A 15,331-nucleotide genomic window follows, 5' to 3' on the forward strand; every position below is an offset into this window, starting at 1 on the left:
TTCGTGGATATGGACCAGTCCGTGGTAGGATGACGAGTTACGTGGTGGCAAATAATGTTTGCACTGCTTTTCGGTACAATCGATGTTAACTGGCTTGCGCTCGATTGATTCGCATTTGACGATTTGATAGAAAGAAGCATCTTGGGTTTATAACATACGCTATAATATTGCGCTTTAACCTGAGAATCAGGGATTAGCAGCTCTATCGAGTCACCTGATAATTTTAATATTCATTGGAAATTAATTCTACCAATGTTAATAATAATATCCTTCAGTTTAATACAGTTCTGTATCAAAGGATCTTTAGAAATACCAATATATAGCGACGAGGAAAATAGAAAACGATTAAATATGTATTACATTGTTTAGTGACTCAGTCGACACATTAAACTTTTGTATCAATTGTCTTTAAAGTATGTTAGACGGAATCCTAAAAGAGAATCTAGAAGGAATAATTTTATAATCGGAACGCGATTGAAAGCAATAGTGATTGAAGGTTCTATAATCGCCTAGCAGTAGGTCATAAGGATACAGATCATTGGCAACGCAAATAACATTGGATACTTTAGAATACTCTTTTAAGAATAAGCTCGCGAGGGGTTGTCAGATGTGTCGGCTATTTTCGTCGAGAAATTGAAGAATCTTGAAAAAGACTCGGGTCAAGAGTGTAAGTCTTGATCTGATTATAAATCGTGATTCGACCTAATCTTAACGTACTTACGTTACAATATCTATGTTCGAATGTCAAACTATTCCTAAATCTGATTTGCTGTAATCACTGCATGTTTTTACAATAAACTACCCTTAAACTCGGTTTATTTCAATCGACAAAATTTCTTGTTATCAGAATATTCAATTTATCTTTGTCTCAATAGAGCAACTGACTGAGAGTTTTAATATATGTATATCATAATGCGATATATGATTTTAATAAATCACATGTTGAAGTGGTTTATTGTTTCCATCAAACCATCAATTTTGTTTTAAAGTATGAATTACGTTTGCCTTAATCTGATTCATATAATCCATTAAAAATCTTAATGTACGTTACATTATTTACAATGTCGTAGTCGTATTGTATGTTTGCAAAACAAACTACTCCTGAATCTAGCTTTTGTTTCAACCACCATATCTCTCTTCTTTTTAAATCATAAGTTCCATATTCCCTTTAACCTCGTCTTAGTCTACCAGAAAGCTTGATAGCAGCAATAGTTTATACGAAAGTCAAATGAGATCTTTCCCTATATTCGCCAAAGTCCATTTTTATCGTACGTAAAAGGCAAAAGAAACAGAAATGACAGACAGCCGAGCAGCATACATAGTGATGACACTCGAAAATAAAAGAATGTTCTTCGGAATATTATCGTGGAATATCGCGGAACGGAACTAAACGTTAATCGGATTGTCAGTTGACCTTACCTCAGAACGCGAAACTTTTATGGCTGTTCGGAATACGGGATTTGCTTAGCTTAGCTATAGGTACCAACACGGGTACGTACTCATGATCAGTAATCATATTAAGCGCGTGTACAGAGTAATCAGATTAGCGGAGCTGGAGGTAATCCCGAAACTATTCTAAGTATGATTAGGCGTCCTTCTCGCAGCCTAGTCCAGTGCCAGTACCTGTACCCACTATTAAGATGACGATAATAGTTTGCCAACTACGCCGGTCTGCGAGGTTACCTGCCCTATGGGTTGCCTAATAATCCCTCTATGAGACTCTGATAACTTTACTACCCTTCCTGGATCAACGACGCGTGGACTACGTTCATAATGGAAATGAAGTATCTATTGATTCGAGACACGTTCATACGAGGATAGGCCACAGATAGAATTATCAAGCTAGCTTCTCTTAACCCGTTGTGGTGTCGTTGTTAACCTCGTGATGGAACCTACGGGATTAATCTTTCTTTCTCTATTTATTATTCTTGCAGGAATCGCTACACAAACTATCCTCACTATACCTGTCAGCCACGTCACGAATAATCAGATGGTAAACTTGGCGCTCAGCAACGGCCAGGTCGTGTCTACTACCCTGGCGAATCTTCAATCCATCGCTCAACCACAGAATATGCTGAACACGCCGACCAGCAACGGTGAATTTACAGGTAAAGCCAGTTTGCAAAATTTTCTTTTCGTAAAAAATACGAATTGGTTTATCTATCTATTGACCTGATTGTCCTTTAATTGGAAACTTTTATAGTCACGGTATGTTAAAAGTTGATAAGGATAAAACAGTTTGAATTAGTAGATTTTGATTTTTCGAATTTAGATTTACTTCTTTGAACATCTTATGAAAGAAATGTTCTGGTGTTCCATAACAAACTACGCTACGTATTGGTATTCTTCAATAATGCACCATTGTAAATTTATAAAATTTCTGTGAGTAAATTTAGTACAGAAATAATTGCAAACGAATGCAGTGATCAAAATAACGACGCTTTTTGTAAAAAATCCTGATTCCTTTATATTTTAACTGTTCTAATAGTTCTAATATTAAAAGGCCAAGAATAATCTTTTTCGATTACTGTATAAAATAAATTCCTCAAAAATGATATGAAAGTAATTATAGAAAAAATCGATGAATAAAACGAGACGACTGAAAATTAAATACGATTGGATCGTGGTTTTCTTTCTCCGCGTGACAGTTCCAACAAGTCCCAGCTTAGCATCAGGATTAGGGTTAAGTCCCGCTGCCTTGCCTCACCTTCTAAGCAACAGTTCGGCCAGCCAGCAACTTCTGAGCGCGATGCAGCCTCAGCAACTACTTCAGGCCGCGCAGGCGGCTCAGGCACAGGCTGCACAGGCGGTCCAGGTCGCTCAGGCTTCTCAGCAACCGCTTCTAACAACATCTCCTCAACACCACGGTCATCGACACAGCTCCCACATAAATCATTATACGGTGCGTCTACATATATCGTCGTTTGCTGAATGATTTATGCCTTTTCCACGCGCGTTACAATCATTCTCACGGGAATACTTCGAAAAATGATCAATTCCCGCGGCTTTATGAAATAAAGCAATTTCGTCATTTTCCACTGTAATTGGATTATTGCCTGGCCATCGACAACGAAATCCTATTAATAGATCCCGTTTGATAATTTAATCATCGAGGTATACATATTTACTGAAACGTTTCCACCGAAGAAACTTCGTGTTCGATATAGCTGATTAAGAATTCAGCGAAACGTGTCTGACAGATTTTATTTTATTCTCAAGACTCGGCGAAAAATCTTACCCTATAGTTTAACATAACAGAGCCGCGTCGTTTTTAAATAACTTTTTTCAAATTAATTATCTTGACCGATTATTCGCGAGATTTAGAAACTATTTCACGTTGTGTAAGCTTAACATCGTAATAGACGTGCTGTGCACGGCCATTCTCTTTCATTTCCTTTTATTCTCCTCGATAAACCAAGATCAATCCGAGCAACATTTTGTTTGCTACAATTATCATCTGCAAAAGGACCAGCGGTGCGAAACCGGAATACTTTTTCTGCTGCAGAAATTTTATTTTATCCCGGTTTCGTCAGTAACTAACGTCACTACTGGTCTTCTAACGAACGATCCCGCTACCGGAAAGCTAACGATAGACAAACGAGTCAATTCGCGGATCGATATACGAGCGAAACTGTGGGTGAAGGTGGAAAGGGCTTAAAAAACGTCGCGAGATCAACGGAACAGGGCAGAATAGTTTCTCGATAGCGAGCGATCTCGTTAAGAAAGTATTTCAGTATTTCAGGCGGCGTTTCTTCCACTAATTAGTCTCTAAAGTGTTTTGAATTCAAGAGATAGAGTGAGATAGAATACGATAAAAGAAGGATAGGACGAGATCTCATTATTAAGTGCATAATTGGCGTGAAAGAGAATCATGAAGCATTGTCGTTGATACTGGTTGAGCTACTAATCCGTTACTACCAATCCCCTTGTGTCCCCTCACAGCCGACGGAGAAGCATCATAGAGAGAGACCCGAGCAATCGTCGCCTTTGAACGAGTCTGTGGTATCCGCAGCCTCGGCTCTGAACAGACTGGCGGCTAGCAATGGGGAAATTACAATCACGACCACGCACGGACCCAGCGGAGCCGGGGTGAAGCCCTCGCCGAGCAGCATGCACAACGCCAAAAAAGAAGAGGAGGATCTCAATGATTCACCTAGTAAGATCGAAGTTCTCATTTCGTTCTCTGTCCTTAATGCTATATGTTCAGTTTTCGAAATTTCCTGATAAGAGTTAGGGAAGAAAGGAATGTCTTCAGGTGTTTAGATTGAAATTATTGGGATAGGTAGTAAGATAGTAAGAGTCTTTAGGCGGTTTAGATAGGTTAGGCAATTTAGAAAGTTGGAGAAATTGTTTACAGAATTTATGTGACTAACGTTGATTGGTAGATTGTGCATGTTTATACATATATGGGAAGCTTAAGGGTGCAAAATTTTTAGATGGAATCAATCTTCATGTATTCATTCCACTTTTTTAGTTTACACACAAAATTATAAAATTGTATACACATCCACAGTCAACTATATTTGTGAGCGGAAAGAGATCATTTTTAGGGGCTGAAACAATTTTCTGCTAACAATTTCTCTTTTTAGATATGTTCATAAGAATATGAATTTGCTCGGACTTCCTTAATGTGTTAATTATCTCATAAATCATATTTAGACAAGAAAAAGACAGAAGAACTTAGACAAGAAAAGAATATTCTCATTTTATGTATGAGAAAATAGACGTTACTAATTATAAGATGAGAAGATGTAAAATAGTTTGATAATGTAATATTAGGAACAGAAAGGTGAAGCATTTTTTCAAAAATTTTGTCTGGTCAACCATATTTGGGTATATGCATTTTAACAAGGATGTCATTTAATGATTCACCAAGCAAACTTATTTTTATTTTCTCTGATAAACATACGATATTCGATAATCAGACAAACGATAAATATATAAACGAATATCGATCGCGTAAAAATGAATCGACGAATCATTGTTTGGCAAACCATTCAAGAATAAAAGCATAAAATTGATCGTGAGTCCGATGCAAGAACGTTTCAATCCGGCACAATCCGATGTATTACGATGCGTTATGATCTGATAATTAAGTTGATCGACGGAAGAATCATTTATTTATAAGGAAGTAAAAATGTTTTATAAATTCAACGATTCTTCCTGTCTGGTTGCCTCGAATTACGTTTCTCTCCTCCAACGATACAGCATTTAATGCACGGTCAAAGCCGATAAATAATAATGTCGGCGGCTCAAGCCGTGCCGCGAAGCTCTTAATAATCCTAATAGGATATCGTACAATGCACGGCTCATTACGGTGTATTAGATCGTTGCCTCGCTGCCTTCTGGGAAGCCATAAAGATTCTGACTACGGTGCACGTAACCTCAACAGCCGGCAGACAATAATTTTAATAATTCACAATCATTGCTTAGGTTGGCACTTCGTCATTCCGCGGGCAACGATCAGAATAATCGTTGGACGTATCGAGCCTAACGATTCTCAATTGCCGGTGCCACGTTACTTAATAAATCTGCGTCTTTGTTAACCTATCTCCGATAACCGATCCTTGAGCAACGATTCGTAAATTTAAAAGAAGGTTAGATGCTTTGCTTATTTCAAACACAACGAATAGAGATTGATAATGGAGAGTAAATTTTGAGGGACGAATAAATTTCCACCAACACGTTACTCATTCGTGCTTTTATCATAGATATTTGATTTCTTCTGTCGTCACAGAATTAGCCTTTAAATGTTGAAAGATTTCATCTTGCAATGTCTATTGTGGGGAAATCACATTTGATCCACACACCAGTCAAGTTGATAAATTTTATCGACCTATTTAATTTCTAAAAGATTCTGGTACTGGAGTTGATCAATTTGGTTTTTGATTCAATTATTTGTACTATAGCAATTGAAAACTTGTATTACAAGAAAATGTAAAAAATTTTGTTTACATGTTGATTTATTTATCACAGCTATGATCACTGCGCCTGTGTGTGCTACGTAAAAGTACTCTTCAACAAAATTACTGTCCATTACAAACTTCCATCGAATTGAAATATAAAGTTACCAAAGAAACGTTCGATTCGACTGCAGAATGTAGCGGATTATAAATTTTTATTCCTGTACTTCATTAAAATATCAGAACGAACATAATGTATTTACAGCATTAAATGCTTTAAAAGCCTGGATGTTGGTATTTCGTTAAAAACATATTCTCGTGTAAAGATTCGCTTTAACGATCTTTACGTTCTTCATTGATTGCGAGTATGAAGGTTACGCTTCCTTGTACGTATCGATTCTCGAAAATGCTTGTACGTTCATCGAAACTGGAGGATCGCTGGCACGAGAAAGTCGAGGATCGTCGTCGATGCGTTTTTGTCCGCACGCGGAGACGAGGATCTCGCGTTCGATTGGAAATTAATGATCGCAGAAAACAGCGTGCCTCGGAAGAAGGATTTGCAGTTTATTGCTCGGCACAGAAAGCCGGCTCGAACTGGTCGAGATTGCGGGGCATGTGGGCACCACTATTGCGTGCGTATACATTCGGGGTGACAGATTTACGAGTGAAATCGGTGTAGCTGAAGCTGCTTTAACGAAGCCGCCCGATGTCATTAAGCAGACTCCCGATGGAACTTCGGAACATTCCCGCGAAATCGATCCGCAACTCCATCGAAAATTCCTCTAATCTTCTGCCAAAACACGTTCTTAATAGATCGGTATAAGTGGATTTTCTTAGCAAACAATCGAGGAAGAATTGACAGTTTTCATTCCACAGCGAATTATATTTCCTCGAATCGATTTAGAACTCGTTGGGAAATTCCTGTAATCCTTGTCTGAGCACGTCACTCCAAGAAAAATAAATCTTGTCTCGTTAGTTAGGAATCAAGAGAGAAATGAAAATTTTTAATCCATTCGGGAATTCGATAGGAGAGTGTTCTAATTCTTGATAAACCTAAAATATGTTCTTCCATAACCGCTGATTCTACGACTAGATCTTGATAGCAGAGAATCAGAAAATAGTTAAAAATCTGTATTTATGTGTGGAACATAGTTGGAAAAATATTGAACACATATCTTTCTTATTACTAATGGTCAATTCTGAAAGGATGAGAACAGTCCTTAGAACCAGCGATTGAAACTAATTTTAAATTAAATATTCTTCAAATATCTGTTTCTTATTACTTATAAATCAACCAAAACCGAACATTTTTGAATAATTGACCAACTGTAGGATGAACTGTATACAGTAGTGAAATGATAATTAAATTTACGCTATAAAAGAATTCTTTGAACGTCCAAGATTCCTGATTCCCTTTAAACCTCTAACACCACCACAGGGAAGATTTGTAAACTATAATTGCAGATCAGCCGACGATCAACGAAGCCACGAACAACGTAGTCGATGGCATCAATCTGGACGAGATCAAGGAGTTCGCAAAGGTGTTCAAGTTTCGCAGATTGTCGCTGGGTCTGACGCAGACCCAGGTAGGACAGGCCCTGAGCGTGACAGAGGGGCCAGCTTACAGCCAAAGTGCCATATGCAGGTGAGTGTACGACGAAACAGTCGCGTGTTCCCTTTGTTTTATTTTTTAATTTCTTTTTATACTCTCTTTATCTTCTTCTATGACGAATAATTTGAAACGGACGTCGCTGATGAGACACAGAAATAGAAAACGTTAATAGGTTATGATATGACAGTGTGCCAGGTCACTGGAAATGGGGAAAATATGGCGGATTTCGATAGTTCCCCGTCTGGCTGCTAACAATCTATATACATTTCTAAACTACGGTAAATCTCGATGATGTCTTCTTTCGTTTAGAAAAGTCGGGGCTAAGGGACACTTATCGTTAGTTGAAAGTTCCTCGAAACGTTCACACATCCTTTTACTCTGTCCTATGTCCAAATGAAATTGGCCACTGAGTCAGCGTACAAAATCCTGACATTCGTTATGTCATTCTCTTTTGTCTCTATTAATCTCTCTGTTTCGTGTTTCCTACACTTTTGTTCGAATGAAAATTGAGGGAAGTGTCTATTCGTAGGAACGAGTTCGTGGAACATATCTTCCTATTTTATATTTTTGTACCTTAAAAAAGAAGTATACGTGATGAATGAAGTAACAGTATATGTGATGAAATTGGTAATCCAAAATGTGGCCCCAAGTAACCAATTCATTTTGGACATAGTGTTTAAACGAAAGAGTTAGTTATCCCGATTTGTATTGGTTCATGTCGTATACTATATTGTATATTTGATCATGTTCGACGCTCTTCGAGTACAGATTCTAAGAGAGAAAACGTCGTTGAATTTTCATGTGATCGTACTCTGTGGGAAATGTCTAATGTGTAACCTGCCACGGTGGTTCCTGAAACCTGATTCATTTACAATTATGATTTTTAAGAGATCGAGTACACTATCTTCAACCCTCAAGTTTGACGAATGACATGTCTTTCCAGAATACATATAAAATTACGAAAGGAACCACAGTGGTAATGCTAGTGGCAAGTAGAAACACTGTTTCTACATCCATATAGTATTGTTATCGTAACGACTAATTTAAGCATTGGTGATTGTTCCCCAGTGCCCTGGCTACCCAGATGTACGCTGCCTCGCAGATTGCCTCTCAGCAGCAAGCTACGTACGTTCACCCCTCATGCTATTTAATTTACCTAAAAATCTAAAACTTTTTCAAATCCTCTGGAAGCATAGCAGTTATACCCAAGCATGTGAATCCGTACATTTGGTATCGTCGTGTGCATATGTTAAAAGGCGTACGAGTAGCTCGGAATGAGTGTTCTCAACGAACCAATCAAACCTTCGCAGGTTAATTTACCTTTGTTTTATATATATATATCTTTTTTTTCATTTTATTACACGAAAATTGAACGAAATTGATACAGGAACAAGCGTACACGCGTACTATGTTAGTACGAATTAACTTCTATCCGAATACTCTCGCCCTGATCTTTCTTCTATTTTTCTGTCCAATGTCTGTCGATCTTCTCTGTTCGACTCTCCTCGTGTTTCGTTAGACGAAACGTTTAGTCGCTTTTTAACCACGTCTTAGTACCATATGGGGTATATTTGGGTATAGCTGCAAAAGCACTATCACTAATTTCTAACTCCGTTTTCTGAGAAAAGAAAGATAAAAAGTAAAATATAAATGAAATGCGAAAGGAGCACTTCTGAAAGTTAACGATTTCTTCGAGCCAGGGCATTGGCAAACTTGGGCATGATGTCGCCAACGCGTAAGAACACGTTCAAGAAATCGCGGAGATCGACGTCCGTCGACGAGAGTGTGTTCCTTTCTAGACGATCTTCGTCTTCATATATTTTTTTTTAATTTCTTTTGATACTTGTTCTAAATTAATTATCTCGATCTTCACAATAACGAACTTGGTTTACGCTCGTCGCAGAAGAACACTAGCTCTCGAAGCGCGTTGGCAACATCATACACGGCATCACCAGAACCTTCAAGCATGCACGCATTGTCAATGTCCTGTTTTTGAGTCAATGCATGCCTTTTAGTGCTCCTTTAGTCGAACAAAGACGCAAAGAATTTCTATCAATTCAATTCTATACCTTTTCATTCGAACATGATTACGCGAAGTGTCTTAATTGATAATATTTGTGGCTGGTATTTCTAAATGATCGAATAGCGTGTCTTTACGTCTTTGGCGCGGAAAGTGCGATTTCTTCCTTCACGAGTTTTCATCTTATATAAGATACGAGATCATAGAACAAGAATCATAACTTATTGTTGGCTCTAGATTCGAAAAGTTGGACATCACGCCAAAGAGCGCGCAGAAGATAAAACCGGTCCTTGAAAGGTGGATGAAAGAGGCTGAAGAGAGGTGAGTATATTTCTGGAATGTCATTTTACAATTTCAATTCATCTTGTGGATTTGTAACGATGTAGGAAAAAGTAAAGATGTGGCACTATAATCTTACCTCCGAAAAAGTCTTCCTCGAACGAATTGATAAACTTGAATTCGACGAAGATCAAATTTAATCAAATTCAAAAATATTTATCGAGACACATTTAACAGAACACTTCTTCTAAAATTTCTAATTTCTTCAAATTGCGTAACATCTAAATACCTTAGGTATTCAAACTGAGATCTTAAATTCGTTAATATCCTGAATTTCTCAATATGAAAAGACCTTAAGTATACAAATTAAAAATCCATGTTCAAATCCTGGTTAAACATTTCTCTCACTGAAGCTCGATTACTGTCAAGTGCAATACTACACCAAGTACTCGTCTCCTTCAAAAACAAAGCTTCATTACTTATCGAATGCTGTCCTTAAATTTTCCAAACGTTTCCTTTTCCTTCTAAATTTCCCGATATCGACGGTACTGAAACTGAAATCTTAAAACTCTCCAGTAAAGCATTCTCAAGACAAGCACAATACCAAATACATATTCAACTCTCTTTTGAAGAACCGAAACTTCTTCCTTTATTGATTGAAAAAAATTAATGATGCTCAGAATCACCTTCAATTTCGTGAAGATCGTCCGATCACGTACAAGATTGCCGTTTTAACGACGTATATCGTGGCTCATGATTATCCAACGACCGTCCAACAGGATCTCAAGCAGTGTCCAAGAGCGTGTGAACGCGTGCGTGCTAATTGGTAATTCGCTAATTGAATCCACCTGATTAATTGCAGATCCGCGTCTAATAAATACGCGGAATGTTAATTAGAATGGGGGAAACCGTTAGCGAGACCGTGCTCTCCGCGCTGCTACAGGTACCGCCGGTTTTATTCGTGTCGCGAAAGAAGTCGCCTATCGGCTTCCTCCTTCGAGGTATCGGTTTCACCGCATGCACCGACGTACCTACACACCGACATTCCACGATTTTCTGCGAACGCTGTATCAGGATCTGTAATTAGTGAAATTTAAAGTTTAATTCATCGTTCGACCGTGGCCGACCGATACAACCGGCCTCATAAAGAACGATACGCGGCACGCCGACTTATTTCCATTGCCGTGGATATTCTTGCGAAATTTTCATCGTTTATTGTTGCTTTTGATCTTATGCAGATTAATTTTGTAATATAGGGTATTTGCTTCGATAGAAGTAAATTGAAGTGAAGTATCGAATTTTGCAATAGGGAGGTTTCGGATTTGGAATGTCACAAATAATATTTGTGGGTTTTTGTGAAAAGAAATGTTGTTTCCTAGAATTATCTATTTAAATGACTGCCCTTTTGTCAGATTTCCTTGCATTCGAAAAGTGCGTATCAATAGTCCGTAGTAACTTTCCCAAGAAGCTTAAGAATCATTAAGCAGCTAGGGTTAAAATATTCTAATCTTAAAAAATTTCTATATGTAGCATTTAGAATCCTCCTGTAGCTTAAAAGCTAAAATCATAGAGCTCTAATCTAATTCAAATATAATCCAAATCTTAAAAAATTTTGAAACTCTGAAAGCTAATATCACAAGTCTTCATTAATTAGTGGCAATGTCTAAAAAAACGTTCATCTTCTCACACGGTATGTATTTTAAATCATCGACTTAAAAAATCATAATTTGCGAATATTCGTAACAAAATATCTTATCTAATCTTTAAATTGACGTTCATATTCCCACGAAACAGAATGGTCGTTTAACAAATATCACAATCTAAGAGTATCAATCAATCGAATTTCACGAGTCGGTGACACCTAACACACGGTTTATGGTTTCGATTTCACCGCGATGCCATTTTATTATCGGCAAAAGTGCGGAGAGTATATATACGTGTGTGATATGCAAAAAGATATATATAAACACGTGCAAATACAACAGACGTGTTATAAAATACACATGTACGTATATGTATTTATATATGTAGGGTAGCGTATCGAGGTACGCAGCATGTATCTCGACCGTGAACCGGATGATTCGATGACAGGAGCACGCGGTCATTTCTCTTTTCGCGGCCGAGCCGGCAACAATGACCCATTCCGCATTCCCGCGGCGTAACATCAACAGATTTTCCCAAAACGAACAAAATGATTTGTTGACTATGCATTAACACCTTTGCACGGCGATACAGCGAATCATCCCCGGCGTTATTGGCCCGGAACCGTTTTCCCGTTTAATGATTCGTTCCTTGATTACTCGTTCGTTCAAAACGAAAAGCGAAAGTCCTCTCATTTTCTCTCTTCCGTCGCGTCATTCCGTTACTCCAGGTAGAACGTGATACGTTCAATGATCAGACGAGGTGTTCATTTTAAGAAAAAATGTGAGAATCTGTGTTCTTTAAATCATTTTCGATTGAATCAAGTCTTTTTTTCTCGTTGGAAAAATATTTCTTTTGTTCGACGAACATAATGGGCAATTGTTGAACGTGTGATTTTTTTTTATCTCAATATCGTTGTAAAATTTTTCTTAAACATGTTAAAAGCACTTATTTATTGGAAAAGAAGTGAAATCGAAGCATAAATGTTCGATGACTATAATAAAATTGTAAAGAAGACGATGGTGCGTTTCGAAGAAAATATTCGCATTAGAACAAATAAATAAATATACGAATAAAGAATAAATTTTCATTTTTGACAAAGTAGAATGTCTTAATTTTCTACAAACCTTAAATTCGACAACTGTTCGAGAATTGTTGGAAATTCTGTTCTTCTGTTAAATATTTTTAAATGTCCTACGTAATTAAATCATTCATCCGCAGCGTAATACACCCAATTATGATCATTGCGATCTACGAATTCCTAATAAACCCATTAGACCGTTCTATATACTCATCCGATCTTGAAAAGACCAAAAAATATTCAATTACCACTGGATTTCAAAGGGACTGAGTTCGAAACCGAGCATAGAGCTGGACGTAGAAGGATTACGAGCCTGCGGATCCGTCAGCCGGTTAACACAGCCGACTATTATCCAACCGATTCGATGACGGTTTAAGCACGGTCATTTCTCTTTTCGCTCGCGCACCAACCGAGCAACAATGACCCATCCTGCATTCTCGCGGCATAGAAGTAAGCGCGACCGTGCCGGCCGCGTCCGGGAAAAATGAAAGCGGCTAGTTTATGCGGTGCACGTGCACGATTTATCTGCCGAGTAATTAAACTGTGGACTAATTAAAATCAGGTTTCTGATGTACCCCTCCCTTCGCAGCTCTCTACCCCACCAAGCTCTTACCCACGATTCCTGTCGTTTCTTCTCCACCTCCTTTTACTGCCTCTTTCTCGTTCCCTCTTTCACTCCTCTGATTCTCTTCCTTATTCTACTTAGAATTTCTACACGGTCGCGTAAACGGTAACACTCGCCAATCCATGGTACACCCACGCCACAATCTCTCTCCTTCTTCGTTTATTTCTTCGTCTATTACGCAGTTTGCTTATATTTTCTCCTCCCTTCTAGATTTCCAATGGCTCCAGGTGTTTCCATAATCTTTCAAATGCTATTTCTTTCCATTTCTCGCCTTTACAAGCCTCTGATTTTTATCTTGTTCCAAAGTTCGGTGAATATGTAGACGCACTAACTCGCAAAAGTATATGTGAACACTCACTATAAATTTTTACGTCCATACTATACGTGCCATTCGCACTGTAACGAGACAGGACTGTTATGATTATGTCGTGCAAATTTTAAATCAGTCTGAAAATGTATATAGAAATTACAAGACATTTATTGCAAATATTTATAGAAAACTTTTGTGTCAAGTCGTATGTGTCACGCAAAAAATTTTGAAATTTCATTTGCACTGTAATGAGACATGTCGAGCAAATTTAAATTCAATCTAAATATGTATATAGAATTCACAACACATTGATTGCAAATATGCACTCAATAAAAAGTTAATATGCAGTACTTGATCACCTCAAGCACATAATAAATTTAAGCACATAAGACAATTTAAATATTTGTGTGACCCCTGTGAAATGTGTAGTTGCACTAAATATTTTGTAACTCCTATGTGTCTTATTCGGATTTGTTTCGAAATTTACCAATAGTATTACCGCGATAGTTAAGCCTCGTTACAGTGCTAATAATATTCTAATGTCTCGTATAACGCATATAATATATTCATAAAAGATTTCCACAAGTGTTTGAACACTTTCGCGAGCTACTGTATGTATACCTCCCGGCAAGATTTAAGCTTGTTTAATGCCAGCCAGTAAGGAGTTTCTAATAAATATTCGATTAGTTGATTTATTCTAACGATCCAGCGGACGGATTTAGAGGAGACAAGAATCAAACCTCCCAGCTGACTAAGCACGTTTTCAACGTTTGTCTGATAGCACGTACTTGGTCGTGATTCATATTTCAAAAAAAGAAAAGAAAAGAGAGGACGTGGTGCGTATTGTCTTGGACGCGACACGTCGGCTCGGTGTTAGAGGCTCCTTTCATTCTTTTTCCTCTTCTCCTCGACGACGACGTTTAATTCTCGCTTCCTCTTGCTTATTCTCTCGCCCTCGCGGATTAAACCTCGCCACCGCGTTTTATCCCTGTCCTTGTTTCTCCTTCGTCTACGTACCTACCTCGTTTCCCCTCTTTCTCTCTTCATTTGGCTTCTCACCTATGAGGGAATACGTGCTCGGGCTAACCCTCGACGCCGGTTTGATTTCACGTTTTCCCTTTCTCCCTCTTTTTCTCTCGCTCTCTTTATCCAACCCTCGTCACTCGTCCCGGCGAGTTTCCTCTCTTCTTCAGTCAGCTTTTCTCGCCTGCAATACACGCGCGCGATAATAACGTTTCCTTTGGAGGCGGAAGGGTTTATTAAGATTATTGAAAGCGGTGGTAAATTGGCGCAAGAGAAGCAATTACGATATTTGTGACCGCTTTGAAGCGGTCGCCTTTTAATTTGTGTCGCGTGTCTTCAGTTATTGAAAGCTTTGTGCTCCTCTTTTTCTCCTCTCTCTTTCTCTCTTTCCGTTTCTTTCCTTATTCAACTAGCTTTTAATAAGTGCTCGGAACTCGAGCTTGCATTTTAGTCGGCCGTAATGTCGGCAATTGCTTTGATAAACGATTAAAACAATATTCATAATACCTACCGTTTATAATTCGCAGACCACCTTGGAAGATATCTTATCGCTGTTGCATTTTTAATTGCTCCCTTCGACCGTAGCCTTTCAACTCTTCGGGCATCGACATTTTTTTAATGGCTGAATTCACATTTCCACGAATGCTTCGAAGCTACAAACTCCATCAGCCTTTTACACCACTGACTCAAATATAATTAATAAACCGGTGCGCAACTGAAAATAAAGCTCTTTCATAGGAAAAATGTAATTACCGTATGGTTAATTTTAATCACATGCCTTTGGACATTAAACAACGGAGAACGATGGGGTTGGCTTTTTCTACGAAATTAATAAAT

The 15,331-nt window shown here is 38.1% G+C and overlaps 1 protein-coding gene across 4 annotated transcripts in view; it reads left to right on the forward strand.

The window, feature by feature from the left end:
• LOC122574459 (POU domain, class 6, transcription factor 1) overlaps window positions 1-15,331 on the forward strand; it is a 210,151-nt gene that overhangs the window by 187,487 nt on the left and 7,333 nt on the right. For 3 of the 4 annotated variants that reach the window (XM_043742091.1, XM_043742092.1, XM_043742094.1), the window contains 6 exons: window positions 1,935-2,108; window positions 2,649-2,902; window positions 3,943-4,156; window positions 7,368-7,548; window positions 8,584-8,640; window positions 9,773-9,856. In XM_043742091.1, the coding sequence (XP_043598026.1) occupies window positions 1,935-2,108; window positions 2,649-2,902; window positions 3,943-4,156; window positions 7,368-7,548; window positions 8,584-8,640; window positions 9,773-9,856 (964 nt within the window). The remainder of the gene's footprint in view (window positions 1-1,934; window positions 2,109-2,648; window positions 2,903-3,942; window positions 4,157-7,367; window positions 7,549-8,583; window positions 8,641-9,772; window positions 9,857-15,331) is intronic. The other variant, XM_043742093.1, reaches the window with a different exon arrangement.

Source organism: Bombus pyrosoma, linkage group LG13 (assembly GCF_014825855.1).
Source record: "Bombus pyrosoma isolate SC7728 linkage group LG13, ASM1482585v1, whole genome shotgun sequence".
In the NCBI taxonomy this organism is placed as follows: Eukaryota; Metazoa; Arthropoda; class Insecta; order Hymenoptera; family Apidae; genus Bombus; species Bombus pyrosoma.